At 19.3% G+C, this 26,586-nt stretch overlaps 4 protein-coding genes across 4 annotated transcripts; 3 read left to right on the forward strand and 1 right to left on the reverse strand.

Annotated features, from left to right (window-relative positions):
- Positions 1-486: 486 nt before the first annotated feature.
- On the reverse strand, positions 487-2,307 carry MKS88_000089 (uncharacterized protein; the record flags this gene model as incomplete). The annotated part of the gene is made up of 3 exons (XM_067219422.1): positions 487-654; positions 770-2,155; positions 2,284-2,307. 3 exons carry the CDS (start codon positions 2,305-2,307, stop codon positions 487-489), a joined length of 1,578 nt encoding a protein of 525 aa, XP_067070247.1.
- A 2,673-nt stretch (positions 2,308-4,980) lies between these two features.
- MKS88_000090 (uncharacterized protein) lies at positions 4,981-6,219 on the forward strand (the record flags this gene model as incomplete). The annotated part of the gene is made up of 3 exons (XM_067219423.1): positions 4,981-5,007; positions 5,149-5,928; positions 6,082-6,219. The coding sequence occupies 3 exons, from the start codon at positions 4,981-4,983 to the stop codon at positions 6,217-6,219; spliced, it is 945 nt and encodes a 314-aa protein (XP_067070248.1).
- Positions 6,220-17,418: 11,199 nt separating this feature from the next.
- On the forward strand, positions 17,419-18,222 carry MKS88_000091 (uncharacterized protein; the record flags this gene model as incomplete). The annotated part of the gene is made up of 2 exons (XM_067219424.1): positions 17,419-17,505; positions 17,635-18,222. 2 exons carry the CDS (start codon positions 17,419-17,421, stop codon positions 18,220-18,222), a joined length of 675 nt encoding a protein of 224 aa, XP_067070249.1.
- A 5,206-nt stretch (positions 18,223-23,428) lies between these two features.
- MKS88_000092 (uncharacterized protein) lies at positions 23,429-24,416 on the forward strand (the record flags this gene model as incomplete). The annotated part of the gene is made up of 2 exons (XM_067219425.1): positions 23,429-23,515; positions 23,640-24,416. 2 exons carry the CDS (start codon positions 23,429-23,431, stop codon positions 24,414-24,416), a joined length of 864 nt encoding a protein of 287 aa, XP_067070250.1.
- Between the last annotated feature and the right edge of the window lie 2,170 nt (positions 24,417-26,586).

The raw sequence follows: 26,586 nt of genomic DNA on the forward strand, positions 1-26,586 counted from the left end.
AGAGCTAGTTGTTTAGTTTCATATAGTATCATTATTGTATTTTCATGTATGTTCTCTCAAACAGATTAGAACTTCTTATATTATTAATATTTTCTTATTATTTTATATATGTATTTTAATATAATTTCGTTTTTTATTAATATATATAAATACTAATGTTTTACCATGCTTTTCCGTATGATATTAGTTTTCATATATTTTTATATTTTTCATATTATATGTAAAATTATACCTATTTTCCGTGATTAAATATTTTTTAATATAAAAGCTTTATCATATAGTTATATATAATTACTACACTGTATAATTTTTCATTTATACATTGTAAACACGAAAAAGATATATTTTATGTATTAACTGTATTTCATTGATATATTTTTTTTTCCGTTACTAATTATAAATGAGTGTATGCCCTCCTAATGCAATATTTTCAATGTAATTCTTCTAAATCATATTATATTCTATTTAAAGTAAACAAATATGGTTTCACCTAGAATAATAAGAAAAATGTAATCTTCTATTACCAACTTTCCTTTTAACGGATTTTGGAGCACGGATTACAAAATGCCGCATATGCGGATCATCATAATAGTAGTCGTCAATTCTTTTTTTCCTTGATGCCTTTTTATGAAAACCTCTTCCGAAGGGCGTAAACTAATATAAAATTGAATAGTAAAAAAAATATATTTATTTTATAATTATAAAATTTTGGGAATATTAAAAATTATAAATTAATATATATTTTATTTTACTAAGAATTTAAATTTACTTTATAATAAATGTAAATAGTTAAAATTATTCCCACTATCAAAGTAAATGCGATACCAACACGGAATATGTTGTTACTGAATATATTGGACTTATCTGAATTCTTAAGAAGTACAGATATAATTTCAGGCGAATATTTAACTTGTCCTTGTGGGGCATAGATATTCCATTTTGCCCCAATCATTAGAGTTTCACGAACACTTGGTTCTCTGCATTCTCCTGATATGCCTCTTACTAATCCATATTTTGAACAGTCTTGTTCTTCGGATTTTTCTTTCTTTTTTTGATCTAATGACATTGAAAGGGATGATAACGCGTTACTTCTTAGATTTAAATTAGAAGATACTGCATCCCCTTCCATTTTTTTACCTTGAACTCCGTTAGTTGTAGCTCCAAATGATTTCTGCTTTCCTTCACTGGGGATTATGACTGATTCAGAGTCTTTACTTCCATAAGGGGTGGCCGTAGAAGTTCTTCTTTGTACAGTGGTCATAGCAGAATCGACATGAAGGGGAGGTAGATAATATGGTGACGTTGGCTTATTAAGTGATTCATGAGATGCTGGAAGTGCATAACAATTAATTTTACCGCCTATATGACTTGTATCTTCTGGACTGTCACCCATATTGTCTGTACATCTGAGAAAATAAATTGAATCCTTAAAATCTCTTTGGGAACCCTGAGAATTCATTGAATTACTGGATTCTGAAGGTTTCTCTAATGTTTTTAAGATATTACAATTATTATTTTTTTTACCCTTTAATGAAGATAAGAGTGTATTAGGATCAAACTCTTCATGACATTTAAAATACTTATCGCAATTACCCCAAAAAGAATCATCACAGCATTCTTTAGTATCTTTATGCTTTATGTATAGTTCTTTAATCTGAATAAGGTATTTTTCGTATTCTTTGAATTTAACCTTAATACAAGTATTATATGTTTTAATGTTATCATAATATTGAAAATAATCGAACAAATATTTTTCATCTACCTTTTCATTTAATCCTTCTATAGTGTTCTCTTCAATTTCAGGTAGACATTTATATAAAGAATAATGATCATAAATTTTACTTCTTACATTTAAAAGATTAACAAGATGTTTTAATTTATTAGTTTCGGGGCTAAGCTCTAAAATTTTTTTTATTTTATAATATACCCAGTATGTATAATGTAAACAGTGAGAAATATATCCTTTTTTATTTTTCTTTAGTGATAAATCTTCTGCATTTCTTGCAATTTTTTTACAAAGATCATAACTTCCTGTTGGATAATCATCTTTAACTTCATTGCATTCTTTACAAATTTTATCGTATTGGCTTTCATTTACATTACTGTTAAATTTATTATATATATTACTTAATGGTGATTCTTCTAAATGTTGATGCTGAATATTAAGAAATAATAAATTATATAATATAGATTTTATTTTTAAAGAAGTAATTTTTGTTGTGTTTAAAAGCAATAATTTGTATATATTTTAAATTATTTTTTTTATAAAATATAAATGTGTACCAAAAGATCAGTTATGTTTTCCATTTTATTCTGGTACAAACAAGTTAAAAGAAAATATCATTATTATATGTATTCAATTAAATTCATATTAAAAATAAAAACAAATATTTCATTTATATTTTTTATATATATTTGTATAAGTATTTTCTAATGTATATAAATATATGTTAATAAAAATTGTTCGTTTATTAAGACTTAGAATTCGAAATACGTATTTCTAATAATAAGAAAAATATAAATACTAATGCGTTTTGAAATTTTTATAGAGAAACATATATGTTGTGTTACAAGTAAGAAGAAAAACTAATCTTTAAAATAACATATAGAAAAATATTGATTTATAAAGTAACATACTATTCAAATAATATATTAATATACGAATAATTTATTTTTATACTTTTTTTAATCTACGTAAACTATAATTTGATTTATATTAAATAATTAGGCATTTTGTCCTTCAAATAAATTGCTTATTTATAAAATTTCCGAATAATTATATTTGCTTTATTGTGAAATATTATTTGAATTTGATGTTTTGAACGACATTTATATAATTATTATACAGAAACTGCAATGAAAATTATCGTACTGTATATATTTTTTTTACAAAATTAACTATATATATTTATTATAATGAATTTTATTTCTACTAATGCGAATGTAGTATAAATTAGGAGTGGTTTCTACTGTTGAAAAATAAATGGGTATAAATATAATAAAAAATTAGTATGTGGAAACTCAAACCAATTTTAATTGAAATATTTAAAAAATTATTTTCCCTATTTTTACAGAAATATTGTTACCCCCGTTTTTCTACATTTAAAGTATAACATAGAAATTTATTTTTTTTTTAATTTTTCATTTAATTTTTTAAAATATTTTACATAATATGCTTTTTATAATACATTTTTATTAACTTTTTCAAATTTGAATTATCATTTCATAAGAGTAATTAAATGTTATTGATATAATAAGTACACTACGGCAAATATTGATATTCCTAGTAACAATTTTTATTAAATTAAATTTAACTAATAATACACAGGATATTATTCATTCATATGATCATGAATAAATGTTATATGTAATAACGTTATAAGTAATAAATAGAATTAACATTTGAGAAGAAGGGTGAATTAATTAATTTTAGTTTATATACTCACTCCTTTTTAATATAATTATTCTCTCAGAATAAATATTATATATACTAATACAAAAGTAATTATCATTCTATCAGTAATGATATTATCCAAAAAAAAATAAAATTCCATAGAATTTTTTTAAAGTATTAATTTTTCATTAGAAAAAAAAGTTATTTATTATTATTTCTTAAAAATTTTATTTAATTTTTATTTTATTATATCCAGTATATTGTTAGGATAAAATATTTAGTAGTTCAATAATTAAATTAATAAGAATAATATATAGTAATACCATAATGGAGTAAACACAGTGATATTGATGATCTTTGGTTGAATGTGTTCCATTGAAAAACGTGGGTTTGAAACAATATATGAATAACCTTGTAAGAATTCTTTTATTTTTTTACTATATTTATTATTATAGTTTTTCTGAATTATTACTAAGTAGAGCATAAATAAATGAAAAAATATTGGATATAAATCAATTGATATATACAAGGGAGTTCTTTTTAATTATTATTTTAATATATATATAAATGATAAAAATATTTTTTTGCAGTATATATATGGCTTGCAATTAAATTAATTTTATTTTTAATTAAATTTTCAGCTATATTTTTTTATGTAAGATAATAAAAATATATATTTTGTATTCTTATCTTAGTCTTTTTAAAATTGTGTATTTTTATATTTTTTAAAATAATATTATTTCAAATAAATTAAAAAAAAAAAAAACTAATCTTATATATGTATATATTTGAGTGATTATTTTTTGGAGCATATATAATGCATTATTACTATTGTAGTATACAGAAAAATAAAATATTAAGTTTCCAAAATAATAATATAGAGAGAATAAATAATTTTTTTATGTAATAAATTGGATATTTTTTATTAAATATTTACAAATATATATTTTTTTTTTATCAAATAGAATTTATAAAGTATTTATTATATTAATTAACATATTATAACATTAAAAGGATTTTTTAAATTTTACATTTCTAAGACACATTAGCAAAAGATAATATATTAAATTATGCATTATTATAATTGTTTATAGGAAGTAAATTATATTAATATATAACATATATGTATGAACCTTCGAATCATGTTATGATAAAGGAAATCAAATTCTAAGAAACATTTTAAAAATCAGTTATGTTAATTTAATGAATATTTTAATATAAACTTACATTTATATATATATATATATCATTTAGTAATATTTTTTTGTACTATATAACATTAATAAAGCCTTATAAAGCTCTTATAAAATTAAATTTTATTATTGGTACGAAGTTGCTAATATTTATTTAAATTTTTCAATAATAAAAATGTTAATTTTACTTTCTAATGATATAATTATTGTTGCATAACCTAAAAATTGCAATTAAGGAATAAACATCTCTAATTAATATTTATTTACTTTCTAATAATATACATAAGGAATAAATATTATATGAGAAGGTTATGGGATATTATTCTTTATATATTGATGTTTATATTCTAGTAAATATGATTACTTCATTTAATCGATAAATGTTAAAATAGAATGAAGGATACAGAAGAAAATGTTTTGGTAAATTTTGCATATAAATTATAATCGTTAATGATTACTGGTTGTTTTAATATTTTATATCTTATTTTGAGTAACAAATAATTTTTTTTAAACAAAAAGTACACGTATTCATATGGTTAATTTGTTATAATTAATTTTTAGGAAGATGTATCAAAAGAATTATCTAAAAATGAAAAATTTGATAAAATTAATGACGATAGTGTTACAACCGAAGATAGTAGTTATTGTAAGACGTTGAGTAATAATGGAAGCACTCAAGTGAAAAAATTTTGTGAGAATATTTTAAATAAATTAAATAATCTTGAAAAGAATTATATAAAAAATAATAACCATGATTTTTGTCCTTACTTTTCTTACTGGACATACGAACAAATAATGAAAGAATTTAGTACAACATGGAATAATTCTTTGGCCAAATATGATATATCTAAAATTAATAGCATTATAATTTACGCATATAATGAAATTATAGGTGATAGTTGTACATTTGATTTGGATGGTACGTTTGATGAATGGAAAGAAGAAAAGTATTTATACTATTATTTTAAAAAATATAATGATATTAATAAAAAAAAAAGTCCAAATCAAGAACAAACAAAGTATTGCAAATATCTTGAACAGATAAAAATTTTATATGAAAGGCATATAAATAAATGCTGCACTTATTTCTTGGAGGGGAAAAATCACGAAAACAGATGTCAAAAATATTTTAATTGTGGGGAAGAATATAACCCTTATGATCTTATATCTGAATTAAAATGTGAACAACATGCATACAGTGGATATTGGAAAGCAGTAATTCAAGATTTAATTATTGACAGAGATAAAATTAAAAGTGGAAATTCATTAAAAGAAACACTTAATAAGTTAATGAATGATCCTTTCTACAAAGCAGTAACATTTGGGTTTGTAGTTGTAGGAGTACTGTTTACTTCATTCTTATTTTATAAAGTAAATTAAAATTTCATTTTAAAATATAAATATGTTACACATTTTTATATAGCTGATCTTCCTTATAAAAGTATAATTACGAAATATAACTTTTTTGTTTATTATATTTTTTTTTTATGTCAGATTTCTTACCGTGGAAAAAATAAATATAAGTATAATTTTTTGGATCCATCTGGAAACCTAGCAAGATTTTATGAAGCGAAAAGCAGAAAAACAAAATGGGGAGATAGTGAAATTCGTTTATCTTATTACTCAATGTGAATTATTTGCTTTATTTTCACATATGTTATAAAATGTTTTGGGGAAGCAGAAGTGTTATACGTATAAATCATGTTCTGGAAGTAATAGCTTTTGGTAGAACAAAACATTGAATAAATAATTTGCATTGAAATTGTAATAGTTTATTTGAGCATTATACACTTATTTATATATACATTATATATTTTTATTTTGTTTAAGAATATATGTTAAAGAAATAAAATATTCATAATTTATATAGTAGTGAAATGTAATTTTTTTTTAACGATAAATACTTATTTTAATGTATCGTAAAACATACATATATGATAGTTATATATTTTTATTTGTTCTATTGATATAGTGATTAGTATTTAGTATTATGTACTTGTAAATGTATGTAGTCAAAATTGTAAAAATTATAATATATTATAAATTATTGTTTTATATATATTTATCAATTAATTTTAAAATTGTGTATTATCAAAGATTATATTAATTACTTTATAAACTTGTAAAGCATAATAAAGGTGTATAAAGATTTATTATAAACGAGAAAATTATTAAAATGTTACATCAATTATATATTAAAAATATATTAATATATATTTATTTCTAAAGCAGCAATAAGGAATATGAATTATATTGATGAGCTGAGGAAAGGATAATAGTTTACGGTTTTTATTTTTTTTGTTGAAAGATAAATATATATGATTACAAGAATTAATACAATAATTTAATTGAAGTACATTAGAATTCCTTAATTCAAGTTATTCATCATGGATAGTAAAGAATAAATATGTAATATTTATTATTTTAAGGTATGATGATGATTTATTGTAAGTGAATTAATCAGTAAAAAACTAAAAAATATATATTTTTGAAATGTGAAGAGCTGAATGAATTTAGAATTATATAATTGCTGAAATAGAAGTTAATTCCGAAAGAGAAATAATATTCATATGAAATTAACATATATATATATGAATAATTTGAAATTTAAAATTAATTTTTTTTGTATTTTTCTTTATTATATAAAGTTCGTCTTCTATGTATAATTAATAAATAAAAGAAGGATATTTTATGTAAGTTGCATACATAATAATATCTTTGAAATGAAAAAGAGAAATTAATATAAATGGGAAAAGAATTACTTATTATTTAGGAGTAAAAAACAATTAAATTCACGAATATTTTGGATTCAGCATGTATGAAGCATAATAATACATATTAGACAAAGTAATTTTTTTTTTTAAAAAAAACACTTTTAAATGATTATATTATTTACTGCATTCGCTTTGAGTTATTAATACCTTCCATAGAAATTATAATAAAATAAAATTATTCCATAAATAATACATTCAATTGGTATTCAATATGTCTTTCAATTTTGAATTTATTGAAAAATTACATGTACTCTGTATATATATTTATTCATTTATAGTTTAATTTATTGCTTAATCATTATACAAATGCAGTACGTCAAATACATGTTTTATATAACAGTGAGGACGTTCAGTTGATAAAACAGGATTGTATTATTAAATATAAATTCTTTGTTTTATTATTATGTTACGAATATTATTCATTAGGAAGTTTATTATTGGGCTTTGCTTGTATGTGAAAATGAAATTAACTGTTAGTTATAAGAAGTTGTAATAAAAAAATAACTTTTTCAATTATACATATTTATTATTTTAACTGGATTGTTATTTACATAAATGTTCAGTTAACATTTCATATTTTCTTGGTCTTTTTTTATTCTTAGTAATCATTCATATAAGGAAGTCACAGATAAAATTTTATCAAGCATATTCACTTGGACAGCTATGTAACATTACCGATAATAGAAAGAACTATATAATATGTGAAATGTACGTATATACTTGTATTAATTTTTTTCCATATTTATATTGTCTATTTTAGTGGATTATATAGAAAAGAAAGAATTTAGACAATAAGAATTAACAAAATAAATAAAATATGACATTACTTTTGAATAGAATAATACAAAAAGTAAAGAATATAAAACACTAATGAATGTTATAAAAATTTACTCGCTTAAAAATTGAACATGATAAAATGTTTTTGTTAGTAAAATATATTATGTAATCCAATACTTTATTATGTTTTTTCATAAAACAAAATAAATCATTAGAAAAATTTGACACTTTTAAATGAAAAATATTTTAATTGAGTAAAAATTATTACGAAATTAACTTTTAAATTTAATAATAGATCTTTAATGTTATGCAGCTCTTTTAAGGAAAATTATCTTAAAATATAAAACAAACAGAAGCGGGCTCTATACATAAATTAACATAAGGGGAATAATTATAAATCCTAATAAATCAATTTCTATAAGAATTTATATATATGTTAAAATACAAATGAAAAAATGTACATAATTACAATAACTTAACTTAGTAAAAGTAATAGTAAAAATATATCTTAGGTAATATTAGTAAAATCAACAAGTATAAGTAAAAAAGTATAATAAAAAAACAAATAATAAATTAATTTACATTTTCTTATAAATCTTATGAAATATTTATTTTATAAGTAAACACAAAAAATATAAATTAACTATTTAAACTAGGTGATATAAGGATAACATTGAGATTAATTATATACATATATATATAAATTTAAAAGAATATATTTCATGTATCAAATATATATCAAGAGCTTTGTGTGCTCTTAAATGCATAATGTTTCATGGGAATTATGACGACTGCAATCAATTCAAAGATTTAAAGGAACCATTCTTTAGTAAATACCTAAGGAAAGTTCATAAATTTTCTAATAATAATCTATATTGTAATACCTCTTAAACTACTTTAACTTATTATTTTTTATATGTACGTAAGAGTATAAATGAATAAATAAAAATGCATATAATTGGGGGAAAAAAACAAAAATCTGGATACAATAGTTTGGTGATCATTTTAGCCTAGACAATTTTTTACTATAATTGAATTTATTGTCTTACGCATTCTTTTAATTCTTTTGTTAGATATATCTTCTAAATTACGGTTCATTTTATTTTTAATATCTGGAAGTTTTAATCTTTCTTTTTTTACAATTTGCACATAATACTTTCATATGATAACTTTTTAATGATTTTTTTTTTTTTTTTTTTATTCTGTCCTAATTTTCCAGTATATCCTCTATAATCATATCACTGAATGAATTATATGATTTATGAAATGTATCTTTGAACCTTATTCCTGACAATTTTTCTATATATTCTGGGTATACATATGTTATTAAGTATATTATTCTTCATACACTTAAATCTAACGTATTACTTAAGTTTATTTTCTTAATAGATGATTTTCCTAATGTATTTTTCTAGAAATTATGGTAAATATTTAAAAAAATATTTATATTTCAGTATAAATAAAATATTAGATTTAGAAATAAGAATTTAATATTACAAAAAATGTATAAATATTGTGCGTAATAATTATCCAACCTCATAGGAATACTGTCATATTCACACTGAAAAGACAAATGAAAAAATTTTAATGAAGAAGAATAATTTACTTGTTTTAGTAATCATGTCGAATTTATTTTAGGATAACTAATATTTTGTGATAATAAAAATTTTATAATTATAATTTGTTCGGTAATATTCATTAGAATATATATAATAATTTTTTTTTTGTTTCTTATTACTTTAAAATTTAGGACTACGTAGCTCACTTTAGTTAGTGATAATCATAACTTGTACTAAAAATTAACAATGGATAAAGTGCATCAAATAATAGTATTTTTGAAAATTTTCTATGTAAATATTATTATTAATTAATGTAATATAAGTATAATAATAATTTAAAAAACTTTAAATTGTTATAAAAGAATTACAAGAGGGCTGTGGATAATTTACTACAAAAAAATTTATGAATTATGTATATATATTATTAAAAAGCTAAGTTTATTTGTTGTAATAGAATGTAATCATATTACTCGACTGAGTGTATAAAAATTAACTTGTAGAAAAATATTATTTTAAATTTTTACATTAGGATTAAAATAAAGCAAGATATATTGATATTTTAGGAAGTCATACATATATAAATTTATTTTTAAATAATTTGCAATGTAGATAATTAGAACAACCATTAATTTGTATGTATAAATATAGGAATTTAATAAAATTTAGTCAGTACACGTAATATATCCAATAATAACATAATTATATATATTTAGCACAAAATGTTAATGGTCTATTAATAGTAAATTATACATTGTTTGACGCTAATATTATAATATTGCATAAATTATATTTTTATTTTTGAAAATAACGTAGAACATATATTTACATAAGTTTTCTTGGAACATAGTGGTTTTAAATTTAATTAAAAAATTTTAATAATACAATATACGAAATGATATTAAAAATAAAGATTTTAACAATAATAATTTTTTTGATTTTTTGAGATAAAAACAAGGAAATATAATAAAAATAAAAAAAATTAATAAAAGGTAATAAATACCTTAATGTTAAATATGCTATAAAGTATTATATATAGAAAATTAATTTAAATTTTAATGATTTTTAAAATGAAATTATTAAATATTTTGAAGTATTTAATAAGGAAATGCATCTAATTACACAGGAAAATTGCTTACGATATAGAAATGAAAACAAAATTATTATTAACTCATAAGAAGCATCATCTTTAAGCGTAATAAATAATTGGTAGCTAATATTGTGTATGTTTTTTTTGCCATACATTATTAATATGATATTATCTTTTTTCACCTTTTATTGAATATGATTCAGTTAAATTTATTATGACTATATAAAAACATGTTCCAGATTTATTAATATTTTTGCCCTGTAAAATATACATCTATAATGAAAATATTAAAATCTTTTCTTTATACTTCTTATGTTTATAATAAATAATAAATTGCTATTTTTAATTATCTTCATTTATGCATATATATATAAGAAAATTTTAAAAAAATTTTTATTTTTTAAAATCGATAAAATTTTTCACTGTATAAAAATACTTTTTGTAATGTTTTGTAACGAAAAATAATTAATGATTTAGAATATATTTATATATATGAAGTATAAATTTCTATAATTTTATCTGTCTAGTTATACATGAAAAAAATATCAAAAAAGGAACCCCTTCCTGTATTCTCATTAAAGGGATATTTATCTGGGAATAATATTATAAGCATTTAATGATGATGAAACATATCTTAAGAAAGTTATGTTATTCATGAATTTTATATGTATAATATTAATAAATATATTAAATTGTGTGAGAAAACAAAACTTAAATTCTTGTATATTTTTATCGCTTATATATTTTTAACATAATATTAATTAAGAAATTAATAAATACTTGAATATATGTGAATGTGATAAAAATTTATGTTTATTAATCCCTAAAAATAATATATATATACATATATTTTTATGTAAGAAATTCATGTGCATTTTAAAATTATACATTACAAAATTAACATATATTGTAATTTTACTGAATATAATGGTTATAACGGATTCAAGCAAGAAAGATTGTTTAAAATTTCGTGAATTGATATACTAATGGTTAATACAAAAAAATTAATACTTTTTTATATATACATTAAAATATTTCTATTTTTAATGAATAAAATATTTAAAATTTTTTATAGATATGCTTAAATTAATAGAAAAAGTTATATATATTAGGAATATTTTTTAAATACTCGCTTTTTAATAATCGTATTTAACGCTTGCATTTTTCCTTTATATTACACATTACTTTACATTCTTCTAGTTCTTTGTTCCATTATGACATTGAAATATTTAAGAAATGTTTTTCATTGACAACAAATGTTTGCTTTTTTGTATTATCTGAATATGCATTCAATGTATGCTTATTAATTTATAAAATATGTTTTCTTGATATTCGAGCGGATTTATATACGTCCTCATAGTTAACTATGAAACTTATTTGTGTATCATTTTCTCTTATCAAATGATATATTTCCTTTATAAAGCGATATTCGTCTATTTTATTTATATTAACTTATTTTACTTATTAACCAAAACAGCTCTGTTAACAGTTATGTTTTTTTTTACTTCTAATTTTTTTCCTAAATTTACTTTTCTCTTCCATTTATTTATGGAATTATCAAAATATGATTCACTGTTTTTTACAATATTCTCATTTTTGCAATTTTAGATTATCATCATAAGTACGAGTATACACAGTTTTACTAGTATTTTTTTTTTTACATATTTATATTATTCTTGATAAAATTTTTTGTGCTCCAATTATTCTATATTTATTAGTTATATGTCATTTTTAATATATTAAATTTCGTATTCAAATGAAATGTTCTGTAATTCTCTTGCCAGTCCCATAAATCAGTTCTGTTCAAAATATTGTTCTATAAATATATCCTTTTTTGATGTCAACTTTTTCTATATATGTATTTGTATTTATAAAAGTGGGATTTTTTTCCTATGAATATTTTTTTTCTAAGTAATCTTATTCTTTTTCCCTTTTTTTTCAAATTATTAAACCATTATACTTTTTTGAAATTTTGAGAAAGTTTTTTATGTTTTTCCTTTCTTCTATTCCGTAGAACTTTTTATTTTTCAATGGAAATGCTACTTCTGTTATTTTCCATTATTTATTAATCCTTTTTTAAATTATGAAACCTTTTATATATGTTATTTTTAAGTTCTACTATGCACATTACTGAGTATTCTCTTTTTTTGAATTTTAATTCTTCATTTTTGTATTCTTCTAGAAGTTGAATACATATTTATATGATAGTTTTGTATTTGTCCTTTATTTTAGCTCATTTACATTTTTTATTATATTCTGTTCATGTACTTTTATTTTTTTTATAATTTCTTTTTCATCTTATATAGAATGTTTCAAATTATGATGTTTTAATAATTCATTTTTATTTTTTTGTCAGAATGTTATGGTACTAATATTATAAGAAATTTCTCTTGTCTTCTTTTTATTTCTTTTGATTTTTTGAATATTTTCATTAGTAAGAACTAGGATATGAAAAGGACCGATTTATAAAATAAATTATTGCAATAAGTAAATGTTTAATATATTATTAATATTTATGTTTTATGTTATTTTAATAAAAGGATAAATAAAATAATAAGAAGAAAAATTATAAAAATAGATGATATCTGTGTAATAGGTAATTTTTTTACTGGATATGTAGCTTATTTTTAAATATATATATTATTTACGGTGGTTATTTCAAAAATATAAAAACATGTAGCATTAGGGGTACATGGAATTTTGGGGGATACAAAAGTAAAAAGAGAAAGTGAGCTGGACTTCGATGCTTAAAGAGATAACATAATAGTTTCTAGTTTATGGAGAGTTATTATAACTTGAGCTTCTGGAACCCGTAACATAGATTTTCCTGTAATTTTTAGGGATGAAGATTTAGAATTTATAAGAACTTGTCATTTTTCAGGTTGCATATGTTTTATTCAATTTGTATATTTGGATATTCAGGTGATGATGATATTTGAACTTCTTCTTCCGATTCAAATAAAGGTGGGAGTTGTAGTTTCTGTTTATTTTTATCTGTTTCTTCGGAATTTTTTGCAAAATTTTTTTCTGTTAAAACATAGGATCCAGATGAAACATCATGTATTATTTGAGATTATTTTGGTCATCTTGTTTCTATGTTTTTAGATAAAGGTTGAGGAGATGATACTATATTCAAGGATTGTCATTCGTTAAGTCTTTAAAACAATAAGAATTAAGTACCATGTTAACTATGTACTTTTTTGTTGTTTTCTTTTTTTTTCTTTAGTTTTTTGTTAGTTTTTTTAGTAAAATGTTTCAAATAGTTTTTTATTTTCATTAAAATGCAGCTTTTTTGTCTCAATTCCCACATTATACTCAATACATTTACTTAAGTATGTATCAGAATTACATGGGTTTCTATTTTTTATGTGTTCTATTTTAGCCAGATCACTTTTTTTTTTTTTCCGAGAACATTTCTTCATATTATAAGTATAATAATTTGTTAGATTTTTTTTTATATAATTACAGGACGTATTTTATGGTTATTTATATTTCAATAGTTATATTTTATCCAATACTTTGTTACTCATTCCCACAATATTATAGTTTCATATGGTAGTGCATCCATATGCATAATTACTTAGTTCTTAACATAACTTCCTAAAAGCTTCTCTATCATCCTTTTTAATTAAAAATATAGTTTTGTGTTGTATATGTTTCCTAACAGATATAAATTTGTGGGTATTATAGTCGTTTATTGCATTATAACCTTTAAAACTAATATTCATGATCAAAATAAATTATTAAAAATTATTTATTAATTAATTTTTTCATAATTAGTTTTATCACTTTTTTTATAATAAGCAAATAATTTATATTTAAATTCGTGAATATTAGCGAATGAAAATAATTATTGGTGATTTTACATAAATACTCTTGTTCGTTTTAAATAACAATATGATACTAAAATACCAATTTATACCTTTTATAAATAGCTGAATTTTAAAATTAATACACATTAAGATGAATTATAAAATTATAAACTATCCCTGAATTTATATAGGAACTCTAAAATAATTATATACATTAATATTGATTTTATATTATTGGTATATTTTATTACCTTAAAGAAATATATCACAACTGGAGATATATAATATCAATATTTCGATATAATATCTCAGGTATGCATATATTTTTATATAAAATTCATATTATATTTGCAATATGAACAACAAATGCCTAACCATAAAACAATATATAAAGGAAACATTAATAAGTGAAATAAAAATATTTATATAAAATTAATATTTATAAATGTATTACGTCTTTTGTTTCTGTTTTTGTTTTTTTATATTTACTATGTTGTACACAGTGACTAGAATTTATAATATAAAGGTTATACTAAATAGTTTTTATGGTTATGGAAATTACGTGAAATTAAAATGTGCTTATGGCACTTCATATTATAAATGTATCATTTATATAAAAATTATATATTTATTGTACATATTATTCCACTGAATAATTTTTTTTAATAGTATAATTTATTATATATATATATGTTCTTCTGTATTTGTGTATTAGCACTTCTGTACATAATTTGTATAATTTAACTAAATTTTAATTAATAAATTGTATAAGTATGTACATTATTTAATAAAAATAATTTTGTATACTTATAGAAATTATTAAAAATTATCAATATATAGCATAGTAGAACTAGAACATATAGTTAAAAAATTTTAAATAAATTATAATTTTCTAATAAAAAGCCACAATACTATAATTCTATGTAAATAGATTAGTATCTTATATTATTTAATACAAAATATATTGGAGTCTCCCAATTATTTTTATGTAATTATTCATAGATATATTTGAATATATAGATTAAAATGGTGTTATTTATTTTTGGTTTTAAATCTGAATTTGATAACTATATGGAATTATATTTTTAACACGAAATATAAAAATATTTTTGCCTGTGTATAGTAAAAAATATCATGTTTTAATTTATGGAACTTAAGGGATTAATTGGTAATTAAAATTATCGATCCATTTAAACATAATACCAGAATTGTATATTATTATATTATAACATAAATAAAGTATTTCAAATTTTAATTCCCTCCTTGAAATAGATACGTACGAAATATATAATTTGAAGAAAATTAAATAACAATAAAAGAATAAATATAAATATTGATTGATAATAAGACTTTTTAAATAATTACTTCACATGAAAGATTAATTTGTAATATATATGTTTAATAAACATATCAAATGAAGGAATTAATTGTTTAATTTTTTTTTTTTTTGTATTTTATTTTATGAATTTTGTTATCCCTTGTTTTACTTTTTTTTTTTGTTGCAGCTCCTTATATTCTATTCAATTTATTTTAAAAATTTTTTGATTAATAACAATATAGATGAGAGTATAGAGAACAACAATTTATAATTTTTAAAATGTTTTATATTGAAGTTATATTTTGCGTACATTAGTTATGAATATTATAAATATAATATATAATCAACCTGTAATAGGATGTGAATACTGGTTACAAAACAAAAAAAGATTCTCTCAAATACCTGAGAATATACGGAAAAAATTTTATAAAATTAATTTTCAAATATTTATGTAACAATTTTTTTTTTTTTTTGCTAATTATAATGTAAAAATAAATTTTATATAAAAATATAAGTATTTAATTTTATTATATTTTATCCAAATTTGTAATTCTAAAATAAATATATTATATAAGCTTTATATTTTATATATGTATATATTTGCTTGTCACTTTTTGACAGTGTTATATACGTGGTACTTAGGAAAATAAAAGAAAAAAAGAAAAAGTTAATTTGTGCATTTTTAAAATTTAGACTATATAAAAAAAAATTTGATTTTAAATTAGATACAAATTATACTATTGTAGAAATTATTATACAAAAATATAATCATTATTATGGTATTTTAAAAAATATATACATAATTTAATATATTTTTTAATAACTAAAAATTTTATTTTCTTAATTTATAAAAATTTATATAAGAAAATGTTGTAGCTAAATAAAAGTTAATATACGATAAAATAAAAATATATTTTCCATATCTATATGTTCTTTTTCTATTATTTTTAGGGTCATATTAATTTATTTAACTAAAGCGTGAAGTAACACAAAAAAACATGTTAGAAATTAGAATTATTTCTTAGAAACAAAGTAAAAATTCATAATTATTTTGTGAATATATATTAGTATACATTTTCTACGTACTATAATTTCTTTTATATGAATGCAAAAATTTTATCACTTAATAAATAATTTTTGTTTTCATATCATCTTAATAATTTTCTTATTATATTCTTTTTTTCTAAATTAATTTATAAATAAAAATTTAATCTCTTTGCTATTAAATAATTAATTTAAATATTATGAACAATTATCATTTATTTTTATTAAATTTTATTTCTATAATAACCTATATAGAAATTATTCTAAATTTTAAAATTATTTTGTGTTTGTAAAAAATATATGAAGCATATCTATAATAATTCATTTTTTAAAATTTAAAATAAATTAAATAAACGAAAAATGATAAAATATTAACAGATTCATTTATCATTTTCAATATATTAAACTATAGTTATCTTTTGCATTGGTTAATATATAAAAAAAATTAATGATGTATACAATGAAAGAAAATTTCAATTCCACTATTTTTATTAAAATCTTTATCTTTACTTTTTTAATTTGGATAATTCATTACAACAATAATCTGGTATTATAATAATATTTCTTATAATACTTTATTTTTTGTTATTGAATATTTTATATTTAAAAATAACATTTTCTTAGCGTTGAAATATATATATTTATAAATAATATTTGTTTACTTTTTCTTTTTTAGAATAGATGCAGTGGGTTATTGGATGAGACGTATAAGTTAGATAGAAATTTATACTTAACAACTAATCGACTGTTAGCGCATTATTCAGTGAATGAAAAATTTGATGTGTTATATAGCAAAGTACTAGATGAAGAAGATGTATCTGAAAATAACAAAGACACATTATTAAAAAACGAAGAATTAAAAGATAGTACATTAAAAAGAGTGGAATGGGGTAAAGTAGCTAAAAGTAATAAATCTTCGTTATTTAGTAGAGTGGATGTATATTGTGAAAAACAAATATTCAGTTTATTAGATTCCTTTGACAAAATAAGGAATAACGAAGAAATCAGCTATTGGGAAAAGTGTAAAGCCATAAATAGAAAGAAGATAAAATTAGCACTTATTCCATTATTTTTGTTAGTATTGAGTTTATCAGTATTTTTAAAATTAGTTCATAGATTTAAAGAACTATCTACTAAAGGTAGTAGTGATTTGTTAACAATAGTTTTACTAGGTTTGATATTTGCAATTATCATATCTATTGTATTAGGTATTATTTATACCTATAAAAAAATTAAAAAATATAGAATGATAAAGAAAAAATAATAGTAAAATTTGTAATAATTGTATGGTTGTTTCACAGGAAAAAAATTTTAAATTATAAAAAATAGTTATGTAATATTCTTATGTATAATAATTTTACAAGAAGAGTGCATGTAATTACGTAATTTTCATGGTTCCACGTGAGCATGTATATCTGTTTTTATATAAGATATAAAAGTTTTTGTTATAAATTCTTAGTCATTTTGATTTCTTTATTTTATAAATTAATATTTAAAAACTTTTTTTGCGCGTAGTTCAATACACTGACATAATATATGCGTGATTTTATATTTTTTTTGCAAAATTTGTATATGTTCCATAAAGTTCATATAGAAATGTGAATTTGTTATTATACCATTAAATTTTTAGGAAAATTCATGTTTTATATTAGGAAGTACACTTTTTTTGTTTTCATTTGTTTCATTATATTACAGTAAAAAAATGACTGTTTTGTGATTCAATTAAAAATAATGTATTAATTGTTTTATGTCAATTGTAGATGTCTTTTTTTGCGTATAATATAAGGAAAAAATTGTAATATTTTGTTTTTGTAAAGAAAAAATTTAGTTAGTATTTATTATAAATAATATTATGTTAGATGAACTGCAATAAGTATACGATGCAAAAGAGTTTTTTGTAAATGTTTAAATTTTTGTATGATTTATATATTTGAAATTATACATATATAATTGATCATATTTATTCTAAAAGTTAATTATATAAAATTGATCAATAAATAGGGATAATATAAAATTGTAACTATATAAGGAAAGGGTTCACTATGTATATTGCTTACTTAAGATGTTCTTTTAATTCAATTTATTAGAATTACTTAAGTATATATTATAATGAAAGTTATGTATGTATATCCTTCTTGAATTTGTATACTTTTCTTACTAAGTAACCTGAGTATTTAATGAGCAAAGAACAATAAGTTATTAAGTATTACTTTAGAAATAAACTTTTTTTTGTCTTATAATAATAATAATTATTTTATAAAAATTAACGGTGTATATGTACAAGTTCAAGTATTTATAAAGAAAACGAAAATAAATACTACTCCTTTCCTTAATGGAGCTCGCGAACATAATTATTTTGAAGCTTACAATGTATGTAGGTTTTTCTGTATGTGAGATAAAAATAGTATTAATAATTTCTTAAAATATTTTAAAATATGGAAAATTAGTATTAAAAAATTATCAATATTTTGATACTAATAATGCTACTTTTTTATTGTAATAAAAGGAAATAAATATAAATAGAATTTATTTGGTTTTTTTTTTATAATTATATAATTTTTTTGTTAAATTTATAGGTTATATTAGGTTTAAAGTAATGTATAGTAATGTATCTATAAAATATATCATTGAAAAAGAAAAAAATATAACATTTTATGAAAAATGTACATATGAGAATTTTACATGCTTGTATTTAATAAATAAAATTCGATTATGCATAAATTCTAATAAAAATGGTGATTTTATTTATCATGTGTTTTATTTATAGGCGTTACATACCCTAATATGCTCATTTATTGACAGTGAGTTTGTATATACATGTCTTATTCATTAATTCATATTTTTTGGGGCTAAAATGAGTGTTACTAACTAATAAAATATTTTGCATTAGGAAATTTCTAATCATAATAATAAAAAATTAAGTAACATTATTATTTTTTTTATATTTTGTTTAATATTAATAATTAAATACAAATTTAATGAAATTAATTTTATATATATAATAGCATTTTATTTTTCAAAATACTATAAATAATAACTAATATTTGCTATGGAATCAATTCAATTTGACTCAAAAAATTTAATATAAGAAATAACATATACGTTTATGTGTCCTATATATATTTATTTCTAATTGTGCTATATGTATTTCATAGTAGAAAATTTATTTTAACCTTTTGCTTTTTGTTTTCCTTTATATATTTTTGTGTATATTTATATATTTTAATTAAGAAAAATAAATGTACTACTAAAACATTAATGTATAATCATTTAATTTTACTTAATCTATTTATTTTTATAAATGTTTTTTTATATTTTTTATCACAATTATAATATTTCACTATGTAGTATATTTATATTTGGAAACTAGGCACTTTCGTATTACCAATTCAGTATTATGCATTCTAGTAATTTACCTAAGTGCTAATGAAAATTAGGTTTTAAAGAAAATGAACTTAAAGAACATTTTAAATTATTTTATATAATTATTGACTAATAATGTTTATCACATCTTATGTGAAAATTATGTAGATGAAAGCTTTTACATAAAGTCATTTTTTTTTTTTTTGTTTTATGCATCCGACATGGATATAGTAAATGTATAATTTATGAAATTTTTTAAAGTATTTTTATACTTCTCCATAATATTTTATGTAAAATAATATAATTTATGAATGTAAATATTGTGCATGAATAAGTATCTAGTGTAATAAGCCATGAAATACTTTTTATAGTATACTGAAAAATCAATGAAAATAATTATTATACAGAAATCGATTGTATTATATTGACTGCGGTGCATTAGAAAAATGCATACAAATTTATGTTAATTTAAAACATTTTTTATTTAAAATAATATTATATTATAATATTTCTATTAAAGGAAATACATAAAAAAACAAGAAAAAAAAAAAAAAAGATAAAATATATATACTGTTAATACTATTAATATAACCATTATCTATATTTGTTAATTTGTATCTAATGAATATTATATTGGGAACTTTGTCTAATAGTGTACGTTACATTTACTTTGAATATATATATAAAGGATACCAAATACTTCTTTAAAGTAATATGTAATAAATTAATAATATATATTTTTTTATTTACCTAAAAAATTACAGAGCATGTATTATAATAAAATAAGAAATTCTTTTGTATGACCTTTTTGATTTCATATTAATTCTTTAGTTCTATTGTATTACACATTATATTTTTAAAAGCATCATTGGTAAATTGAAAATTTTAAGTATTAAAACATTTATATGAAATTACAGTCTTTGTTATATTCTGTGTTAAGCAAAATTTTTAGAGAAACATTCTTAATTGCTTTTATAATCTTTTACATTACTTACTTAATATTTAGTACTCTAATTGGTTATATAATATTATTTTATTTTTTTTATTTTATTTATTTTTTTTGTTTAACTTTTAAAAATAAATTTTGAAGTATATGGCTTTTTTATAATTATTATGTAAAATTTAGTGGTAGTAATGATATACATGTTAAAAAAAAAAATACTTATATATATGTTTATAATCACTTTGTCTTATGTTATATATATAATGAGGAGAAAGTTAATATTTTATTACCAAATTAAAGTACTTTTTATATGATTTCATAATTTAGGGAACATAAATAAAATAGGCAAGTATAGATACATTTCTGAAAAAATTGATCAAAAACATTTTTAGAAAAAATGAATATTCTTATATCTGAAAAAAACTACTCAAAAATTAATTGTTTTACAAGGAATTATTATATAATGCATATGTTTTTCATGAATTATTTCATATTTTATATATACGTATTACTATATATTTTTTAAATAGTTTAATATATTTTTTATATAGAAATAATAACTGAGATCAAAAAGGCAGGATTACCAATTTATGGGAGAATATATAGCAAAATAAGATCATTTATAAATTATGTTGCAACAATAATATAAGAATACATTAAAATTATATTTATATATAATAATATTAATTATATGATATATCTTTTTTTTTTTTTTTTATAAATTAAAAATAACATTTTAAATTTAGTTATATTTTTCTTTCTTTGTTTTTTTAATTGTACATTTGGAACATAAAAATTTATTAAAATGATAAAATAAAATTATATATCAGACTATTACAGTAATTTTTTGTACTTATAATATTTTTTTGATTATCAGCATCTTCTGTATACCATTTAAGGAATAGAGATATTTGAGAATAATATTTTTCTTCTGTTGAACCTATTTTTAATGAATTATTATTTATTTATGTATTTATGTTTATTTAATATCCTTCTTCTCTAATATGTTATCTAGACACTATGCATTAAAAGAAATAATAAAAAAATAATATATTACTTACAAAATTGTAAATGGATGAATTACTGAATTATATATTTTAGTAGAGTATATATTGCTATTCTTCATTACGTTATATGTATATATTATGCCATGTTTGTTATGCCTATTTGTAGATTTATTGCTTTTGATATATTTTTAAATTAATGAAATTGTTAAAATATTTCCTTAGCAATCTTAACTTCAATTTCTATTTTTTTTTTTTTTTACTAATTTAATATATCTCCTAAATGTATAAATATATTTAAAAAAAAAAAAAATGGGTAGATGAATATAAAGGTTTTTCATTTAAAAATAATATATAAATTAAACTTAAAAATTATGATTTTTATTAGTTACCATACAATATAAAGAATAATTTTTTGTTTATCTTTAAAATATATATTTATTTATGGATTATGTACTAAGCTATAAATTGAATTTATTAAATGTATTATTGAACAAAAGTTAATATACTTATTTACATATTAACTAAAGAATATATTATAATTAATGTAATATAAATGTTATACAAAATATTACTGTTTTTATTTGTTATTACTCTAATTATATTGATTTAATAATTAATATTTTTATGAATAATAGTTTGTACTCATAAAAAATGTTTATAACATTAGAATTATTAATAGATAACGTACTAAAATTTAATAATTATTTTTTTAGTATGTATAGAAGTGTATTATATATATATTCTATACGTTCTATACTATATATAAATTCAATATCTCTATATAAGAAGAAGTAAACTATTTTTGTATTTTCGATCAGGTTGAATTTACAATAATATTATTTAATTCATTGATTACATTAAATAATTGAATTGTATATTTTCAACATCCATTAATGAATTCATATTGTTTTATTTTATTGAAAAGTTAGTTTTTATTACTAATTAAATTTAAGATAAAATTTATAAAATTAATTTTTATTATAATCATTCTTTTCATAAGATGTAAGATTCATTATATTTATATATATTTTATCAAATTTTTAAGGAGTCATAGTAAAAAAAAAGTTTTAAATTAAATATAGTATTCTCTATCATTAATAGTTATATTAGTATTAATTTATTTATACTTATTATACTACAATATCAAGTTCTGTATCATGGGGCAAAAAATTAAGTTTATCTTAATTATGGAAATTGGTGCTTTTATCCTTTTAACGTGGATATACTATTTTAGAAATGACATAGTATGATTTTATTATTTATGGATATTTGAATTATTCATATTTTTCCAGATTTATTATTATTAATATTTCTCTTTTCCATTAGTTAATTTATTTTTTTGAAAATTTTTTACATATTTTTTTTAAGAGAACGTTTAAAAAATATTTCCATGGGAATTGCAACTTCGTTAAAAAATTAGATACAAAAACTTATCGCTTACTAGCAAAATGTAAACATCCTAAGGATACAAGCATTGTAGGTTTAAATGAAGAGATACCAAATAATGCAATGAAAAAAAAAAAAGATTCATATAATTATGAATGTTGGGAAAAGTCAAAAAATAAACAATCAAATGGGCGTTCATCAACAAATCAGGAAGGTCACAAACAAAATATAACAAATAAATCTTGTATGTTTGAAACAAAAAAATATTCTCATGTTGAAAAAAAAATATTCAAAGAACTCGATTACATGGATTTTCTTAAAAATAGCAGGACAATTAGTAATAAGACTTACAGAAAGTTAGTACGTAAAAAATACGGATTGCGAATTGTTTTACCTTTATTATTGTTTTTGTTATTATTAACAGTATTCGTAGAAGATTTATCAGTGGGTTATGCATTTGAAAGTGATGGAGGATCTTGGGGACTAATAGGTTTGACAGAATATTTAAAAACATTGACGAAACAGAATATTGAATGGTTGAATACCTTTTTAGAATGGTTGAAGGATAAATTACCATGGTTATCGGCATGTTCTAATTTAAATACAGGTACCCATAAGGCCTGTTTTTTAGGACCAATATTTGGTATTTTGATATATTTCATACCCTTCCTTATACTAGGTGTCACCTTTGTATTGGCTATTTTTTATTACCACAAGAAAGTTAAAAAATATGAAAAAATTAAGTACAGGAAAAGGTGAAGTGAATAATAAGGAATATGTTTACTTCTGTAAAGTAGTCCTTAATATGAAGTATTATTTTTAATATATTTGGTTATATACTAATTAAATAAAAACTGCTCATATTTTTTTTTAAGAACCAATATATACTTTGCCTTTTTGATATTCAACAGTCAAAATAAGCGTTCTTCTTTCTTTTGTGAATTTGCATGTTTTAATTTTTTGCAGTTTGCATTAAAAGTATCGTTTGCGTTTAATAAAATAATGTGGATTCAAATATTTACATATCTTATAAAATAGTTTTTATGAATTGTATAAACATATACATTAAAATTAATATATAATAACAAAATTCATATAATTTTATTGAAGTGTAATAATTTATTCTAGATAAAAATGTTGCGTATACTTCTACTTTACATACTAATATAAAATTATTACTTTTTCAATATATTATGGAAATTAATTATGATTTTTAAATTAATAATAAATGTTCCTTGCTTTTTATTTAATGAAAGGAATTGAATATATTTTGTTGCATTGATATGTAAATATATATTTATTAACTAAAGCGAAAACTTCACATTTATTCTGAAAAATGTATTCTATGAGAAATATATTATAAAACATATTTATTATAAAAATATTTTTAACTAATCTTTTTTTTTTTTTGAATCATATAAATGTGAAATTATGAATATATAATAAAATAATTTCATTTTTAGTTATTAATTATACATGTTCAGTGAATAGAAGATTCTAAAATTTTACAATTAATTGAAGATATAAAACTAATTATTATATGAATGTTTTCATAATAGGAATTTTAATTTGATTGTGCAAAAAATATTTAAATGTGTATTATATTAAATATTAATAAATTAAAATATAATATACTGTTTGTATTTTTAATATCACTCAAAGTTTAAAGTATTAAATTTGATTATATATTAATGTATAATTTATATAAATAATTTTTCTTTATTTTTAATAATTGTAAATTACTAAAATTGTAATATATATACTGAATAAAGTTAAATTATGGTAGGGTTAATGTAAGTAAATATTCTTTTTTTAGAGGCATATATTAATATGCATGTGGTTTTGGGCATATTTTTGTTATTTTCTTATGTTTATAAATATATAATGTAAAGAACTAAAATATTTTTTTAAAATGTATAGAAATGTATGTAATTTGTATTGACAATTACTAATTTTTTAATATTTAAGATTTCATTTAAAAAATTAAAAGATAATAAAAACAAGAGTATACTTTTTTTTAATAGATCATTCATAAATATGTGCCATTTTTTTTTACTTGTTGATTAATATGAAATAATGCCTATTTAAAAAACTTCTGTAAATTTTCATAAAACATTTAATTAAATAAGGGTAATGTATAGGGCTTCTTACATAGTGATGTTACGTTTAATTTTAATAATGTAATTTTATTTATTAAATTTGATTTCTTTATAGGTTAACATGAAGATAATAATGTACTAAAAATCTATGCTTTATATATAAATTATATACATATTATACACATTATTGATTAGACAATAAATTAATACATACTTATATTGTTTTCTGTGAAATTATATCTATGATCTAAAGAAAATGAAAAAACATATGTGGAAAATTTTACATAGGGTAACTAAAAATAATTGTAATATAAATTTTAATTAAAGATGTACTTTTTATTTATTTTAATATTAATATTATTGCATATTGTTATAATATTTCTTCTGTATAAATAATGTGTACTCGGAATAATTTAGTTTGTATATATATGTATATTTTTTTTATATTTTTTATGTGTTCTTTTCGAATACAATAGAAGAAAGGAATACAATTATTTTAATCTTAGGGCATTTGATTTAAAACAATGATATTTCTCTAAGGATAATTGTTAACCATGTTAAAAGATACTATATTCCCTGCCATAAAAATTTTTATGTTGACATACTAAATTACATTATGGAGAAACATGAATATGTATATCATGTAATTTATACTAATATTCTTTTTGTTTATAATATGTTTATCTAAGCTGATTCCAGGATGAATAAAATAATATGAACATTAAAATTACGAAGAATGTACAGTATATATACTTAACATTTATATATTATTTAGGAATATATAATATATATAGAAATATAATGTAGATATATTTTAAGATGGAATTTAT

Source organism: Plasmodium brasilianum (genome assembly GCF_023973825.1).
Source record: "Plasmodium brasilianum strain Bolivian I chromosome Unknown PB_00_02, whole genome shotgun sequence".
NCBI lineage: Eukaryota > Apicomplexa > Aconoidasida > Haemosporida > Plasmodiidae > Plasmodium > Plasmodium brasilianum.